At 33.6% G+C, this 19,889-nt stretch overlaps 1 protein-coding gene across 11 annotated transcripts in view; it reads right to left on the reverse strand.

Annotated features, from left to right (window-relative positions):
- Window positions 1–6,362: 6,362 nt before the first annotated feature.
- LOC118205983 (cullin-5-like) overlaps window positions 6,363–19,889 on the reverse strand; it is a 170,684-nt gene continuing 157,157 nt past the window's right edge. For 10 of the 11 annotated variants that reach the window (XM_085823827.1, XM_085823830.1, XM_085823829.1 and 7 more), the window contains 2 exons: window positions 17,683–17,806; window positions 6,363–7,894 (listed from right to left, as the gene is read on the reverse strand). In XM_085823827.1, the coding sequence (XP_085679953.1) occupies window positions 7,700–7,894; window positions 17,683–17,806 (319 nt within the window). In that variant the 3' untranslated portion in view covers window positions 6,363–7,699. Of the gene's footprint in view, window positions 7,895–17,676; window positions 17,807–19,889 lie in introns of those variants that run through there. The other variant, XM_085823835.1, reaches the window with a different exon arrangement.

Genomic DNA, 19,889 nt, shown 5'->3' on the forward strand with positions numbered 1-19,889 from the left:
TAGGTGAGTGCTTTAACACAGGAAGACCTCGAACTGAATGTCTCTTACTAGTCCTGACAATAGCACCATAATTTATATGACCAAACCGACCATGCCATAATTCACTATTATTATGCTGAACTGTGGATGCCTCAAATTTTACAGATTTGCCCCCCTTTTTCACTATTTTCGGGAACACATGATAGTTACTTCCTACCAACTTAGCCTTGTACAAAGTTTCATTTTCATCATCAGTAACTTTAATTTGCCCATTTTTACCAAAAAATCTTGCTCCATTGATATCTACTCTAGGTCCAGATATTAAATTTCGTCTCAGTTCAGGTGAGTATAACACATCTTTAAGCAAAATAACCGTATCCCCAAATTTCATTTTAACAGTACCCTTCCCATGAATTGGAAAAGTTACCCCATCAATAGCTACTAGCATATTCTCATTTTTCACAGGAGAAAAAGTATCAAACAATTCACGATTTTTACAAAAATGATGAGATGCAGCTGTATCAAAAATCCAACTATCATCATTTTCTTCCAAATTGTTAACATTAGCTTGAGCTATAAAATGGGACTGTGCATGGGAATTATTTTTACCTTTACTCAACTTGGGTTTATTCTTACACTTAGGAGATGTTTTATTACTACTAGATACAGCTGAGGAAACAGAAGAAGCAGGTGAGGGTGATCTGGAAAAATTACCTCTCATTCTACAGTATTTTTGAATATGACCTGGACGGCCACATTTATAACACTTGAGCCCTTTAATCTGCTTAAATTTGTGTTCACAGTTAGCACTTTGAACTTCTATAGTCTTATTGGAGTTTTCCCTATCTATCTCTCTTAAGTTAAGACGCGTTTCCTCTGCTAGTATTTCAAGTTCAACATTTTTAAATATGAACTTCTCATCTGGCCACCTCAAAACATTCTGAACTACTTGATCAAATTTATCTGGAAGGAACCTAAGAAACTGGAAACATATATATACGTCTCTTACAGCCTGATTAATATCAGCTAACTGTTCAGTTACGCGTTTTAATCTAGAAGAAAAGAAACTAATACTTTCATTTAGCTTAATTTTACAATTTAAGAACTCTGAAAACAGGGACATATGTCTTGACCGATAATCTGGCTGGAAGTATTTGGCAAGCGTATTCCATGCCACTACTGGGTCATCAATTTCACATATCAAGTTTCTATATTCAGGGCTTACATTCATATAAATTAAAGATAATGCCAATCGACTTCTATTTTGATAGTCGGCTATAATTTCTTTTGTAATACCCTTAACATCATTTAAATCAGGACATTTTTCAATACCTTTAACCAAAAGCCATGCATTTTTTCATTCAAGACAAACTTCATATCTCTGGACCATGTAAAATAATTACATGCATCAAGTTTAGCAATATTATGCATGACACTAACAGTAGCCATATTTGAATTTTAACAAAAACCGCCCCCCCCAATCTCTTAAGTCCTAAATTAACTTTAAACTTCAAAAGTCTGCACTAAAAATATCTCAGAGGCTGGGCCCATAACCAAAATGATGCTAAAGCAAAGTTTAAAGTTTAAAGAAATTAAACATTTAGCAGTAGTAGCAATAAAAGCTCCCTGAGATATCACGTTGTGCAGACATTGAAGACAATGAAAGATTTTGAACTTAACCAATTTATTAACAATATAATAAAGAATAAAAACACAGAAAATAAATTTCAACAATATCAGAGTCTTAGTAAAAATATAATATGACCATCATTCATCAAATAATATTTTTACCTGGTCTCCAAAACACTGGCATTCAATACAAACAAACCTAAACAGTAATTATGCGACCTAAAAATGAAGCTGGCTACACATTCAATAAGTCCATAATCAATGGTCGAGAAAAACACCTGAAATTTAAATCAAGTTCTTGAAAACACTTAAAACCGGCCTAACTCCGTTTGCACGAGGAATCGCCGCTCACGTATTTTAAATGCAGCCTTTATTGAAAAACATGGATGCCGCCCACAGCAGTCACTCATATGGTAGCCTCTGGAAACAAGGAACTTTATTCTGGAACAATCATCTTATGGATGTGAACCAAGGAACTCATTCCGAAACAATCATCCCGTGGACAGGCACCAAGGAACTTTATTCAGGAACAGCCATCCCGCAAACCGGAACCAAGGCACTTTATTCACCGGACTGCATGCATCCTTCTGAAGGGGCTGGAAACCGCTCACTCAAGTGCCAGGAAAGCAGGAACTAGAAGGAGGAGAACTAGAAGGGTTGAGCCAGAGCGATGCGAGATACTTATAGCAGAAGTAGGAATGTCGTCATCTCATGGCAACCAATCAGCTATCGGCACGAATGGGCTTTTCAGATGACGTAACATCACGTTTCGTTTTTGCATCTCAATTAGGTTGAAACAGTCCGTTCTCAATGCAAACAGTGGCAGCAAGAAAAAGAAGTAGAAGTAACTACTATATTACATTAAAATAAGAACTAAACTAAATAAACATTTCAAGGAGGAGAGATGATGCAGTAAAAGGTTTAAAATAAGCTATATTTTCCAACACAGATTAGTGCCGGCCTGAAAATGCTTGTCCTTATCTGCTTGAGGCAGCTCATGCGTTAACGTCAAGTTTATGCTTGTACGTCATGTTTGTGTGATGCATAGTGCGACCGATGGACATGGCACTAACGTCTAACTCCTTAACAAGCCTTCTAGTGGTTTGCATACTGATCTTCTTCCACGAGTTTTCACTTCATCAGCATCAGTAGGCCGGCCAAAGCATTCTGCTTCTTGAATGCCACTGTCCTTGTTTTTGAACTTTCGGTTCCAAACCTTCACAGTGTCATATGATACAACATTAGTACCTAAAGCTATATAGATGATTTGGTGACATTCTGTAGCTGACGTTTTATAATAGAACTGGAAGTAGATGATAGTTCTAATCTGGTAGAGTGACAGTTCCATTTCAGACACCTTGTACTTAATTAATTTTTTGTTTACAGATGCCACAACACAGTGCTCTAAAGCAAGCCACTTTCTTTCAAATGCTAAAAATAATTTCACAAAGTATGATTAAACAAGCCAATGTGGACTGTTTGCGCAGACGATATTTGCGATGGCGGGAAACTGACGTTAAATCCCGATATATTACACACACATATATATATATGTAAGAAAAATAAAGAATATGTAAAAGATTAAATTAGCAGCATAAATTAATGTCTCTTCTCTATTCTAAAAATAGTAACCTCTCTCTGCACTGCGTCATTTCTAGATTAATTCATGTTGTATGACTCTTACATAATTCTGGTGATGTAAATGGAACTAAAACTCAAAAAGCCAATAATAATTTTACAGCAATATTAACTATTAAATCAGAATGCATTGAGAACCACAACTAACTCAGTCTGATTTAATATTTCACCTTGAATATAACACATTTGTTTCCTAGCTGTCAGGTGTATTCATGCCCAGTTTGATCTACAAGTACAGCTAATTTATGATTGGTTAGTTAGTGGCGTTACATAAAAAAGAAAAATCTCGAATTTGGGAGAGGAGATGAATTTAAGGGGAGAGAACCAAATTTAGAACATTAATTTTGAGGTCGCCAATTATTTCTTTAAAGCAGCCATCATATTTTGTTACATCTTACATATATATATACACACATGCACACATTAAAGGAAAGTTATATTTTAAAAAAATCCAATACAAATTTAAAAACGTAATTGAATAAGCCATTAAAATCACAAAGAAGCAGTAAATTCATGTAAAATTTGTGTAATAAATACTGCATATTAAGACATCAAATTAATACTGCATATTTGTGTCAGTAACACTACTTATAATCAATGAAAAAGAGAAGAAAGGACTGGTTTCCGATATGGAATTTGTGTTTCCACTTTGTTTGACTAGAAACGTAGAATACACTTCGAGTAAAGTGATGGAATGTACAACTGTATATATCTGAATTTGATTGCAGTAGAAAAGCATACAGTAACTGCAGATATACAAACTGCTTTTTATGATAATCAAAACCTGTCTTGTGAATAAACTGATGGGTCCAGAAAAGATTACGGCGGCATACGACATACAATGCTTGCAGTGACCTTGATGTGCTAATACTGAGAGCACAATATTTTATGCAAATAACTTGTATGAATCATACAGCCTTATCATGCAACTTACATGAAACACAATACATACATTGCATCAATAGCTCATGCATCATTACACCAGGCCAACGCCAAGAGTTATGGAATGGGATGTAATTAGATACTTACCCAGTTCACATTTGGTGTACATATTTGGCACATTGACCCATGAGTTTACATCACAGATGTGTTAAGGCTAATTGTTGCCTTATAGTTTCAGCAGCCTCTTAAGTAACATCAAATTAATGTGCAATCATTCCACATTCAAAGAGTGATACTTCCTTGACAAGTTTATGTGCTAGCCTTGGCTAGTGCAATTGATAGATTTTGCCTCACTGAATGCACTCAGTCTATGAAGTCCCATACACTGACAAGATATAGATCATCAACAGCTACAAGAGATGAACTCTGGCAATGAAATACAGCTACCTGAACTGCAATATCGCAAAACATTATTAAAGTCTTTTTCAGATCTTGCCATACAACAGTAGTTATTGCTGCTCATGGTGGCCACATTTGGTTATGATCATAACCTATTCTGTTTGCCCAATACCTGAAATTGTACTTACTTATTTTTTTTATTAAGGTCAAATTCACTACAGCAAACCCGGCTAATAACAGACCCCCCCCCCCACATATAATGAATAAACCTTTTGCTCCAGTACCATTTCCTACACATTTAAATGTTTTATACAACTATGGCAAACTTCCGAATTTATGAAGATCATATAACCAACTATATGTATATCTTCAACTGAAATGTTTTTATATTTTTCATAATTTCCCCATAATTTCTGAAAAAAACCCTTAAACTTATCCATGTTAGAATAGGGGGGGGAAGAAAAGAGTTTGTTACTGTTCTTTTTGTCTTCACACCTATCTGTCTCTATGTTCTAAACAAAGATTATGCAAAGCAGATATAACACCTAGTTCTTGGAGAACCACAATACACAACGTGCATAACTTAGGCTACCATATGCAGGGAAGAATACGAATAGATTCCCATTCCATTCAAGTACTTTGACCTGTAAGACATAGCTCTGATCAAGATTTTTGGTATTCATAGTAAAAGTTAACAGATTCTAAGCGTTTTGGGCTATACAGATGATTCGTCTCTTTAGGAAATGGAAATATTTTATCCTTATGGGTTTGTTTTAACTCAATATTTAAAATGCTGTCATGGTAAGTTTTGCATTTGCAAGATTATGATACTTTTATAAGAATTATTGCACCTTTTTTAATCCATATCTTAGAGTAAAATTATCATTGGATTTATAATAGAAAAGAGATAAAATTGTTTTCGCTTTACTCTTTTCACTCTGTACTGGGAAAATTTTCTGTGTTAAAAATTCCTCTGTATGCTTAGAGATGTATGACATTCTGTATTTTATGTAAAGTGAACCTTGTACGAAAAACAGAGAACAGATTTAACCAAATTGGCATCTGGTGGGAATATGATTTTTCTGAATCTATAATTGGTCCCATGTTGAAAAATCAAGACTTGATAATTTCTACTTCCAGAAAAAATTTGGATATAATGAAAAAATTTTAAAGGGCTGAGCATAACAATGTTAAAGTACTGCTAGAATATTTCACTATTCAAAAAAGCTGCAATCTTACCTGGACAATTACTAATTATAGATGTATATTTTAGATAAAGATGTGTATTTAAAGGGATCAGTTTAAACCATTGCTTTTATGTTGAATACTTCATTGTGTAAAATCACTGATGTATTTTGAAACTGAAAAACTACAATAATTATAATAAATGAATATAACAGTAATTAATCACTAATGATCTTTTAATTAATTATTACTCACTTCTTTTGGAAGATGCCAGAATGCTAATCGGTCTACTTTTTGTGATTCCTTTATCATTTTTTACATTATTTTGTGAGATAATATATTTTTTTCTTATCAGATTGGATATAGCAAACCCAAACTTTCAGTCTCATAGAGTTCATTATAGCAGGGTTCAACTGCATAAGAAATGTTTTGCTATTTTTTGTCTTTGTAACATTACATTTTGTCTATTACTCTTAACAAAAATGTTTTGTCTTTGTAGCAAAAACTTCTACTATGTTTTGTCTTTGTTAATACAAAAATTTTAATAGCCAGCAAATATATGACAATTTTAAATGTCTATATTGTTTCCTTTAAACAAATTATACTAATAAGTAAACTACTTTTCCAACAGGAGGGTTATGCATTACACATTATTTCAGACAACAAATATTTTATTTAAAGAATATACATTTAAAAAACATATACAATTCATTTGGGGAAAAGGGTACATGCTTACAATACATAGGCAAAACAGATGATAAAATACCAGTATACATTTATGCCACATACATTAAGCTGCCACTGTATGGATTTATGAAATAGCAATAAATAGATATTTAACAATATGATCACTCCAGATATGAAAAATAATTCAAAAGTAACACTGAGAGTAAAAATGTTTGCAATGAAAATTTTAAAATATGTACTTAACATTACTATAAAGTCTTCAAATACATATGACGTTAATCTAAGACTAATACCAAATCATAGATAAAACAGTTACTTTGCACTTTAAAAAATAAAATCACTAGACAGATTATTTTTATAATGAAAGTTATACATCTTACATTATTTGACACAACAAATGTTTTATATGAAGAAAAAATTTAAAAGTACACTATTCAGTGGGGTAAAATGTCGGCAAAAAATGGCAACAGAAAAAGCATATACGTAAAGTTAGAACACGCAGATTCAAAATACATGATTTAAAAACATAGACATAATGAATTAATAACATATAATCCTAATTATGAGTAGGACAATAACAGCAAGTAAAAAATTAACAATATATGAACTATATGTACTATAATGCAACTAATAAGCTCTTGTTTGATTCAGTATAAAATAAAAAGGAAAAATGAAACAATAAATAAATTAGTTTGTTCCCAACAATAATCTCTGTTTTACGAAATCATATGTTAAATATAAATCTTCCCCAAAAATTATTATCACATCTGCCCTTGCATCAAACTAAGACAAAAATGCTACAACTTTTGCTTTATGAATAAGGGCTAATTTAAAATATTGACAATTTTTTGATGAATTCTTTTTATTAGAATGAGTTATCTTTCCTTAGATTTTTAATGTGTAGACTTAACTACAAATTATTACTTTGGATGATAACTTTTTTCAATAAATTTCCATTGTACAAATAAAAACTGCCCACACCAGATAATTACACATCATTCGTAAAATTTACAATTATCTTTATGTACAAAAATTATTTATTAAAAAATTATAAGCACTGGAAAACAACAGAATTACAAAAATGAACATGACATATGTACAAAGACCTCTGAACATTGCAGACATTTTTAAAAGGTTACACTTAATATTAGACAGCCCCCGATACCTTTGAGTAAATGACACTTTTTCTTACGAATCATCTGACTATAACATGGCAATAAGCAAATTTGCTGAATATTAAGATAGGGAAAAGAAAACAGCTTATATAAATTTGATTCATGATTTTATTAACAATTTAAAATTATTCCACATAAATAAAAACACTTATATCATCTTCATCCCGTTTTATATACTTATGCTCAATGAGCCATTCTATCTGTTCTTTCATCATTTTCCTGGATGGCAAAAACATGTTTTTCAAAATTTCGACAAGTTCAGTTTGTAACTGAGCATTTGTTACTTGTTTTCTCATTTTCATTATTTTCATTATTGCTTCCTGTGAAAAAGAATCCAAATGTTACAAGAGTATATATAAATAGCATGAACACAATGGACATACTATACCATTTCCAGTTCAATTAAGCTATATCACAGCTCACAAGTTTGAAAACTGAAGTAGAATTTTCATGCTGCATGGCAATGTGACTTCAAAACATTTACAATTTGACTAAAGATTATATTTACAATACATCATCTGAATTATTAAGCTGCATTAGTTATAACATTATTCTGAAATAAAATATATGAAATTAAAATAATTCATTATTTTAACTTTTTTTTTCGGGGGGGGGGGGGCTAACTGCATTTGATTTTATAATTTCTTAAAACTTCATCTTGATGAAAGCTCATGTAGCAAAGGAAAATTTTTAGATATTAAAGGGCTTTTAAATATGATAAAAATGGCAATTAATATGCATGTAATCAAGTGGATAAACTTAGTAGTGAACCATTTAAATATTTAAAGCAAAATTAAATGCTAATGCTTACCAATTAAACGAACCGTGACTAAACCTTTCTAACATGAATGAAATAAAAAAGAATTGCATGTTTACAATTTCCATGTGATTTATCCCGTAACTAATGATCAATGATTCTGGTTGTAAAGTTTCAAAATTCAAATGCTGCCAAAAAGCATTATTAAGTTATTTCCAGAATCAAAGATTGCATAAAATAAAGTTGACTGTTTGCTGAGAATTTAATACACAAGAGCTTACTGATTAATGTTTCCCGAGTTCAAATAATGAGTAATGCTTAATTACAATATATTTCTGACAAATTATTAGCCTACCAGCAGCCGAGCAGTAAAATCACTGAACACTGGAAGGTTCCAAGGTTCGAATCCCATGAACAGGCTGGCTGTATGTGCATTTTTGTGGTCTTCCCCATGTGTAACGTGTATACAAGCCAGTTTTCCTTAGAAAGTCCTCCACAAAGGCATCCCTCCGCTTAGGCAGATAGCCTTGAGGCTTTGTCATAATCACATAAACCAAACCAAAAACAATCTAACAAATTATTTATTAAAACATTTTATTGCCATACTTATATGAAAAGCATAAGTAATGAACCAAAAGATAACAAAATTTTAAGTATATCTTCCGTATGTTTCATGGCATGAAAATATCTACATACCTATTACAAAAAATAGATTTGGGAGGCAACTTAAAGAAAACAAAATTTTCCACATGTTGCACATAGATTTCAGTGAAAAGAGGCAACACTTATGTTCCCATAAAACGACTTTCTTGCTGTTGTTAGGTTTCTCCATTGGCTTTATGTTGTACACTGGACTTACATGAACCTTGTATAGTTACATACTCCAAATTGCAGAAAATAATACATGTCCTCCATATTTTGTAGAAAAACTTGTAAAAAAATCAACAAACAAGCTTCTACAGTCCTTTCTCAAAAAGTAAAGTTGTTATAAATGCAAGCATCACATAACAGTAAATTTATTGGAACTTTTTCTACTACATGATCACCTCATGAATCTGCTGTGTTTGAAAGATCTGGTTATAAACATGGCATTATCCTAGCCTCATTTATCTGGAAATTGTTAAGATCAGATAAATCAAATATTGCCACAATAGATACTTCACGTGTATATACTACCCCAATTTACAATGAAAGAAACAAGCACAGAAACTCAATGTATCAGCTCAACATACAGAAAACTATCGATAAGAATTCCTGAGCATAAAGCCAGAATTATAATTAAAAAAGCAACTAAAACCACCACTAGGTGGTGTTGCAACAAAGACCTTCCTTTCAAGCTTCCCTACATATGAATGCAATTTTAAGTACAATAATCCTGCAGAAACCAAAGAACATGGCAAAACCATCCATTACAACTCTAGCTAAAAAAAAAAGCAGAATGGTCAACATATTTAATTTGTGTTTACATATGGTTCTGGTACATCAACCTAGAGTACTAACATATAAAGGATACATATATAAAAGATATATATATAATGATATATAGTTACATATATATAAATGAATGAAACACCTATATATGACATTCATTCGGTTCAACTTGATGCCCGGCTGGATTAGTGTCGCTGCTGCTGCCAGAGATGGCAGTTCAGTGTACTGAATTCTGCATGCACTGTAGAAAGAAAAAAGAACTTCCTTCCACACAGCATGAAGGTTTTGTGGTATATTGAATGCAGAATTCAGTACAGAGAGCAGCCCCATCTGGCAGCAACAGCTGCAATTTGACTACACTCTAAGTTGAACTGAACTTGGATGACAGATAAGGGGGTACTTCATTCTATGTGGCTTCAATTCTGTACCAGAGTTCATCAATCATAGTGACAGATGAGTGGTCACATGCCAGTCTCTTGGTAACCCATAACTAGATGTTCTAGGTGGATGAGAGATATGGAGAACTTGCTGGCTAGAGCAACAATGGAATTGAATTCCTCTGTATTGACCACATATCCTTACTGTCCATCATGCATTATTTAGTCGAATGATTTCATTACTTAGGCCTCGATGATAGGGCACATTCATGAGCCTTAACAAGTCATAAATGTACCAGTGGCCATCCAGATTACCAGCTATGAGACCAAGATATAACCTGAATGTCTATCCACGGCACCCCACATTAGCATGCCACGAGCTTAGGCATTATGACAATAACAAATGCAAGTTGGCATCATTCGTGCTACTCCCTGCCTCTATGATTGAATACATCCAACATCATGCTGTATGCAGAACCGCGATGTGATCGAGAAGATGACTTGGTGCCATTCCTGTGTCCAGTGCTGTTGTTTCTTGCACTGGGTGTAACCTGTCTCCACGGCAATAACAGGGAAAGGCATAAAAAAGATGCTACACATGTCATCCTGCACAGGAACCAAGTTTGACTCAAATGTGCCATGGTTGTATAATCTTCAAGGTCAAGAGGACAACATATATAAATATATATCCTCTTGGATATTAGTGGCTCTGGTCATTGAGATCCCACATGGCACCCTGCAGGATCCTACTGGACCTATTAATTCCCCATTCACTTGACAGTAATGAGTTGAGTTTCCAACTTACATGAGTAGCAATGTTGTGGAAAATAAACTGATGTCCCGAAAGGCCGTGATCCTGCCACAGTCAAACTGTGATAAGTGCTGGTAAAAGTTCCTCCTCACGTGAGGATAACAGACCTTAACACCAACAACCAAAGCTGAAATGTGATTTCCATGTTAAACTGTAGAGACAGGTATTTTTGGAGGCAGTCAAGATGAAAAATTAACAACGCCTTCACCAGGAATCGAACCGTGGACCTCTCAATTACACGCTGAATGTGCACACCACTACACCATGAAGGCTCGCTAAGAAGGTGGGAGAAATACCTTATAAAACAACTGCTGTCCAATCTTTCCATTTACACACAAGACAGATGGTGTTGCTTATACCTGCTCTGTGTGCATGTTCTGGAATGCATATCCCCACATATATTATTTTTCAGGCAAAATTTGCTGTTTGTTACATGTTGCCTTCATGGTACAGGAATTTTAATAGCTGATCAATGTGTGTTGTGTGGGTGAAATATGTAAATAAAAATTCTAGCTTTAATTTGTTTACTTTGCTGTTTTGATCTAAAAATTGTAAATTCTTATAATAAATCTCTAAAATGCAATATTTTCAAATTAATACATGTCACATAACTGTTGCATTATGCTGGTGATGCAGATAGTTTTGCAAACTGAAACTCAAATGGTCACCAGTTATTAAAATTTTTAACTGCCAACAGGAAATTTGAGAGGAATAACTTTTTCACAACTCTCCTAAGCTTTCATTTTAAATGGGTTACATTCCAGCTCTTGCTTGCTGTTTAGCAATGATGTTGCCAAATTATCTCTCTTTCATCAACTGTATAATTATAATGATGTGCAATTCATTTTAAAACTGTGCTTCTCAAAAATAAAGAAAATTTTCCTTCACTAGCCCGTCTGCAACTTTATGTAATTATATATATACATTCCATTACCATCTATAACAACAATCATGATTAAAAACATCTGAGTCTCCTCCTCTAAATTATTACACATGTAGAAATAATTAAGAATATATATATTAATTAAGAATAAATATATAGAATAATAGAATAAATATATAGAATAATAACAATTTAATATGGTGAAGTATTAAAACTGAATCAAAAAATTGAAAAAAAAAATTGCAATAAAAGTAAACTCATACAAAAAATTGAAAAAAAAATTATTTTGTATATTATGTATCTAATATCGAGTCACATCCGAGCCGCTTGCCATCTGTACCTTAAAGATTTCAGATAACAGGTTTTTATCATTATATTATTTTTCAAGTGTTTCAAGTTTCTTAAAAAATTTGAATGCTTCAAACTTAGTGTTATATTCTCATTTTCAATCACATTCATGTCCATAAATTAAGGATAATTCGGAGTCACGCGGAAATCGAACTCTAAAATAAATATATCACCTGTAAAATCACAACACACATCTTCAAGAACCGTATGCAAATTTCAGGTAGTAACTAGATGACACTGATGGTACGTCACAATGACGAGAGTGTAAGAGAGTGATATATAAGGAATACAGGCAAAGAAGTAAAATTTTTCGCAGGCACTTTATAAGCATTTCAGTGCAATAACCGAATAGTTATGACACAAAGGAAGCAAATGGATGATATTTTACGTGGTAGAATTATCGGCCGTCTGGAATGTGGGCGTACCCAACTGGAAGTATCAGACAAACTTGGAATTGCCCAGAGTATCATCTCCAGGCTTTGGCAACATTCCAAGATGATGGTAATGTGAGAGTAGACATTACAGCACAGGTTGCCCCAGAGTTACAACGCCGAATGAGGACCGGTATTTGGCAGTTACTGCCAAAAAAAACTGGCGGAGCACAGCCTCAGACCTGTCTCGTCAGCTCTCTTAAGCCACTGGTACGACAATTTCAAGGCAGACCATGTACAAACGCTTAGGGCAGATTGGTCTATATGCTCGTAGACCTGTCATATGCATTCCACTTACTGCAACTCACTGTCGCCTGCGGTTAATCCTGGAGTAGAGAGCATGCATTGTGGACACCGCAACAGTGGGCTTGCGTGATGTTTTCCGACAAGTCCAGGTTTAGCTTGCAGTCTGATTCTCGCCGGACTTTCATATGGAGAGCTCCAGGTACCCGTTACTACCAAGAAAACATCATTGAACAACACCGTTACGGTGGTGCAGGAGTGCTCATTTGGGGTGGAATTATTCTGGGTTCCAGAACTGACCTGCATGTTCAAATTGGAACCATGACAAGCCAAATCTATCAGGACGTCATTCTGGAACAACATGTACATTTGTTTTGGGGCGCCATGGCCGCACAATTTGTGTTTATGGATGAAAACGCCCATCCTCACCGTGCAAACATCGTAAGCGAATGCCTTCAATCGGCGATATCACCCGTATGGACTGGCCAGCATTCTCACCGGACTTGAATCCAGTAGAGCACATGTGGGATACATCGACAAGTTGCAGCCTGTCAACCTCCTCCTACATGTCTACCGGAACTTCGGAGAGCATTGCTTTTTGAGTGGTGTAATATCCCCCAAGATCAGATCGATAATTTGATACTCAGCATACCTAGGCGTTGTACGGACTGTATTGCATTGTCTGGGAGACATACAATGTATTAATCATACCAACCATGTAATATTGATTTTTTGTAAATAGGTTTTTTTCTGTAATTTGCTCCAGGGAAGAAAAAAATCGAAATTTTCCTTCTTAACAATACATATTCTTTGATTCTAACTTCCATGGTACCGTATATTAGTATTAAACCGATTTTGTTTTATACGACAATAAGTATTTTGCTTAGTTCAACATGCACTGCACATGCGATTCTCGAGGTTACCTGAAATTTGCTTTGCCTTTCTAAAAGACAATCTAATTGGAGCTGTGAAAATTGGCTCTATTCCAGCTGCCCGAACGACGCTCACCCAATACACAATTCGCCAATAAAAGTGATCGTTTCCAACGTCGGTGCAAAACTCGCTTTTTTGGGGGGGGGGATCGCCATATGAAATTCCCTGAACTTCTTGGTCAATTTTCAAATTCCCTGACTTTTTCCAGTTTTCCAGGTAGCGTGGCAACCCTGTTGCAAAAATGCTACATAAATGCAGCCAATCAAGTCATTCTGGGAGAAAGTATGGACCAAGTAAAAAGTCTCCTACAATGCTAGAGCACATGCTGAGGGCAAATTTGCACTGTGAGGCATGCATACATGTAGCATGTGAGTTTTTATCTGCCCAAGTACGCAAGCTGTGTATGTTCATCACACCCTCTAGTGAGAAGGTAGCCTCATCAGTGACGAGATCACTTGCTGTGAAGTTTTGGTTTGCACAATTTTTTTGCAAAAATCACCACGCAAAATCTATGTGCTTGTTGTAGCCTTCCGGTTCCAATGTCCAGATGCATCGTAAATGGAAAGGATGCAGTCCTTTGTCATGTAAAATACGCCAGACGGGGATATGAGTGTCTCGGGCTACAACTCATGTACTTGTTGAAGGATTATGCTCCAGATCTTGGAGAATGCTTTCTTTTGGAAAAAAACTGTCCGAGTTATTCGTTGGCGACCGGCATTTGGCTTTTGCATATCGAATGAACTGTTTCGCACAATCGTTGATGCAGAGTGGCAAGGCAACTTTCTATATCAGGATATTTCTCGTGATTCATTCACATTGCTTTTCATCGATTGCAGCTGGGCATGCATACATCAAGTGCACGTCAGCCATTTTGTGGTATGCGTAACTAGCCATACTACTGCCAACGCATCCACGGCTTCAATGGAGACAATCTCCGTTTCCTCAGCTGTTGCTTTTGTTAAATGTTTTCTTGAATCACCATGTATTTTATCTCTCTTAATTAATCAATCAATTTTGAAGCCCTTTGCATGACATTAATAGTAATTATTAATTAAACTTTATCCCATTTTTGGTGTATCTGTACGTTTACACACACAAACATATATATATGCATTTGAATGCTAGTATAATTTCATGACCCCCTTAGTAATAAATAAATGAAATGAATGAGTTTATTGCTTTTGAATAGCGTAGTTTGTTAATTAATTACAGAATAAATTTGAAAGAAAAAATTAAAGTCGTTTTGCGTGAATGACAATACACTGCCATAAAGAAGATAAAAACATTTTAATTCCAAGAGTGGCAACCCATTTCTTTTAAATCACCAAGTCTCTTCATTAAATTCAAAATATAAATATCTTAAGCACTGATAAGCAACAAAGATTTTAGATGTTGAGGTTTTAACTCTTTGGCTGCTCATCCTGCGATTTCCACGGGCAACTCAAATGTAGCAAAATCTGCTCATCCCCCGGGCATGTGTTTTTCTTCCTTTATTGAGGAGCGCATCCCGTTTTTTCCCATTGAAATAAATTATATACAGTATTAGACGTTTAGTTTACATGTTGGCCAACAGATATTGTTAGTTCTCCACTAAATTGCGGCATTTGAAGGCACGTGGTATTACCGCTCAAACTTCACTTTTTGGTGTTTTTTCTTACAGAAATGGCTGCTAGAAAACATTCAGCAATTATCTTAATTATTTAATTAAATTATTGAATTATTAATTAGATTGATCATTAACTAGATTTATTGAATCTGGTGCAAAGACCGTGAAGTTAGACTTTGTCTTGAAACCTGTTTTGAACTCTATCATACTAAACTGCATTTCTACGGTAGTTTTTCCTCAGTGCTTTATATTTTCTTAAATTTTATACATTTTGCTTTTTTATATTATGCAATAAATATAAATTAACTGTAATTCGACTGAAATTTATTTAGAAAAATTTTTTGGGGGGTGATAACATCTGAAATTGTTTTTTCTGGCAACTTTAGTTTCTCATGATAAAAATTTATATTATATATATATATATAAGTATTTTATAAAAAGAAAAAGCTCATTTTTCAATTCTCCAATATATATAGAATCAAAATATGGGGAAAAAAAAGTTTTTTAAGCTATTTTGGTCTACAAATTGAGCAATCAGACAGTTAATCAAATGTTCCTTAAATTTGCACAAAATATGAAAGTTGTGCTTCAGCGTTCAGATGAAGACGGTGTTCAAAATTTGGTGGCTCTAAGTGCCACAATTATTTCACAATGCATTTAAATTTGAAAGACAAATACCTGCACTTTGCCAACTGGCAGCATACTTCTTTTATATCACCAGGTTTTCTGATATATTTGAAACATAGATATCTTATATGTTGCTGAGTGGCAACATAAACCTTTTAAATTACAGAGTTTTTAATCAAAAGTTCATTAAATTCACACAAAATAAATAAAAAAAATCAAAATTCAATCTGAGGTGCTCATGTGAGGGATTATGCAAATTAAAAAATTGGCAGCTCCTATGTTTCACCCTTATTCCCTTATGCAAGGAACATACACACATAAATATTATTTATAATTTAGTAATAAAGATATTAATTGTAAATAAAAAAACATGCATTAAAAGCTGCAGTAAATCAGTGGTAATAATTTAAACTAAAATCAAAGCAAATTCAAATATCATACTCAGCAGAATAAGATTTACACTTGATAAGGCCCTAAGCTATTTGAGATTTGGGGACCTTTATACATCTGTTATAATATATTTTAATTCTATATACACTATATTTTAATTGGGGGGGCAAGAAAGTGGGGACCCTAAGCTATAGCTTGTGTAGTTTATACGTAAATCCAGCCCTGATACTCAGTTTGACAAAGTTGGAAAAGTGAAATGATATAAAAAATTCCAAACGATTACTGCACAAATGAAAAAACAAGTGAAATTATAAAAAGTAAAAAATAAAAAATAAAATAAATAAATCACATGATAATTTGACTTTTTTTAAATGCCAACATTTTGAGTTGATGAGGTGTTTTGTAAATTTTCCCTTGTGTCAATTTATGCAGAAACTGTTTGCACATTTTGCAACTTTATAATTTTCTACCAATTTACTTTTCTACTTTGCCAAACCAAATATTGTATTTAGTTTGATTCAGGTTTAGTTTTAAATTTACTCTATATATTTTAACTTAAATATTTTGACTTAAATTTTTAACTTTATATTTTGACTTTTTGGAAAAATGGTCTGGATTTTACCAACAATTCCAAGCTATTTTCCAATTTACTGACTTTCTAAGCATGTGGAAGCCCTGCATCAAGACAGAAAAAGAGGTTATTTGATTCAGAATGCTACATTATCTCTTAAAATTGTAGATCCATGATGAGTTTGCTGCCACACATCGTAAAAAGTGTCAAAGTAAGCACCCACACTAGTAGCCGAATGGTTAAAAAAAAATGCTGAGAGTTTGACCGAGGTTCAAATCTATGCAAACGAGATGGCTGAATGGTCGGCTTTGGTGAGTTCCCCCCCCCCCTCATGTAATGCAAAAGCAAGCCAACTTCCCTTAGTAAGTTTCTATAAAGGAATTCCTCCTCTTAGGCAAACAGTTCTTGCATACTTTCCCATATTCAAATAATCTAACCTAACCTTAAAGAGGAAAAGATTAGTCCAGCATTTCATACTTATTTATTTAGACTTTTCATATGTGATACGTACTTCTGACAATAATAACATGCATAGTTATTTCTATACAGCAGTTTTTGCTAACAAGCTCACTATTTTTGTGAATAACCTTTTGAAAATTTATACTCTAGATAACAACAATAAAAAATCAATATATTTACAGTAATTACAAACATGTAGCATAAAATTTAGAATAGGTTAATAGTTGAAAGAAACATTAACCTGAGTTCTGAGTGTTCGAAGTAGTACTATGCGTTCATTTTCTTCTTGTTCACTTCTTTCTGTTGATAACTGAAGTCTTCCAATTAAATTAACTTTACCTCTCTTCTGAGGTTTTTTATTTTTCCTGTAAAATATAAAAAGTTTAGCTGTAACTTAGAATATAACACATATGGAAATGAAAAAGAAACACACTAAGTGAAACACGAAACTAGTAATGCAACAACCTCGTGTTTGGCATAGATTTAGGTATAAGATCTCAAGCTATTTCAAGGGCAAACTGGTACAGGTCCCTCTTCATCAGGAGCAAAGAAATCTGCAAGACTGGAAAGCAGTGGGCTTTACGGTCATATTTATACTCCACAAAGAAGCAAATGAGAAGGTAGTGCCATCTTTGGCCAAAATATTAATGAAATTAAAAAATTAAATTAGTAGAATTTTAAAAGTTGTAGGAATGACTGGATTGGACTTTTAGGTTAAGATAAACTTTTGTGACTAACTTTGCGAAAAACTTCAAGTAAATCCAATTCATGAATTGAAGAAGCTTTTTAAATGATTTTTGCAGACGCAAAATCAAAATTATTATTACATTCCCAACAAAGATTAGTTATCAAAGATTTTTTAATTTTGCCTTTTCGGACATAAGATTGGTGTTCCTCGATACGAAACTTTAACACTCTTTTAAATTGGCTGATGCATCTCAAACCGCACTGACATGATATGCTATAAATTCAAAAAAAATTAAAGTTAGAAATGTAATCTTTAAGAGTTAAACCATGGATTTTTATTGATAGGCAAGAAAATGACTGGATAGTTGGATTAGACAAATTGAACTTCTGAAGAATCCATGCAATTTTAAAACTGACAAAAGGATAAAATGGAAACACAAGAAGGCTATTAATGTTATTTTCTAATAGCAGAATGTCTTCTCTGATGGCAATCAGAAAATCTTTTAAGGCTTTGACCACAGTAGAAAATCCTGGATCAATGGAAACTGATCTCCAATAATTGAGTTCATTAGCAAGCACAGGTTCTGAAGAGCAAACTTACGAATAATCATTAAAAGAAGCCATTTTTTGCTTACATAATATGTAATATAATACAAGCACAAAATACATAAGTAAAAGGAAGCTATTTTTTGCTTAGCCAGGTGACATGGTTTAGCACAGGGTAGTAAACAAACAAAAAAGTGTTTACCACAGGAGAGAGTGATTACCACGGGAGAAAATCCTGGATCAATTGAAACTGATCTCAAATAATTGAGTTCATTAGCAAGCAGAGGTTCTGAAGAACAAACTTCGAGAGCACAAAATACATAATACTAAGAAGAAGCCATTTTTTGCTTAGCCAGTGACATGGCTTAGCATGGGGTGGTAAACAAACAGAAAAATGTTTATGGTAAACAGTAATACTGAAATCAGATTCACTGTGAATTATAACAATATCAAGGAAGGTAGGGAATTCTCAGATTCGAATTCAAAAGTGAACTGGATAGTTGGATTAGACAAATTCATAACAGACATAATTTGGGATAAATCTTTATTACCATCAGAAAGTGTGATAGTGTCATCTACGTAGCGAATCCAGAGACAAAAAGGTAGTTTCTGAAATAATCTGACTTCAGAATAGTGCATGTAAATATTAGCAAGTACAAGACTGAGGGGATTGCCCATAGCTAATTGCTGAATTTGGCGATAATAATCACTTTGGAAAAAAAGTTCGTTGAACTCTTGAGATTTTAGTAACAGAAATTAACTCTTGGTTTCAGTAACTGTGAAAGGAATTCTCAAAGCCTAGTTTCAAAGACAATTTAGTATTCCTTCAACTGGAATAGTAGTTAAGCAGTGACATTGAACCGTAATGGAACACAGAGGGGGAAAAATCTTTCAGTTTATGGAGTTTCAAGAAAATCTAATTTACCAATTGAAGAAGCTTTCTGAACAATTCACTCTGAAATATACACAAGTTTGCACATGTGCAAATTTACAATTACATGTGCTAAATTATACAAGTTTGTATCATTCTCAAATTTATACAAGTCAAATGTAGTCTTAAATCTTCTGTTCACAATACAAAAATTATGCATAAATTCAAACTGTCAGCTCTTCATTACATGATAAGAAACTCAGGTTTGGCTAAAATTGAATTTGGATTATATTACCTTCATTTAAAAACTGCCAATTCTACTTTTAATTTCCCTTCTTTTGATT

Source organism: Stegodyphus dumicola, chromosome 9 (genome assembly GCF_044657685.1).
Source record: "Stegodyphus dumicola isolate Sdum_Otavi_A_Nest chromosome 9, ASM4465768v1".
Classification (NCBI taxonomy): domain Eukaryota; kingdom Metazoa; phylum Arthropoda; class Arachnida; order Araneae; family Eresidae; genus Stegodyphus; species Stegodyphus dumicola.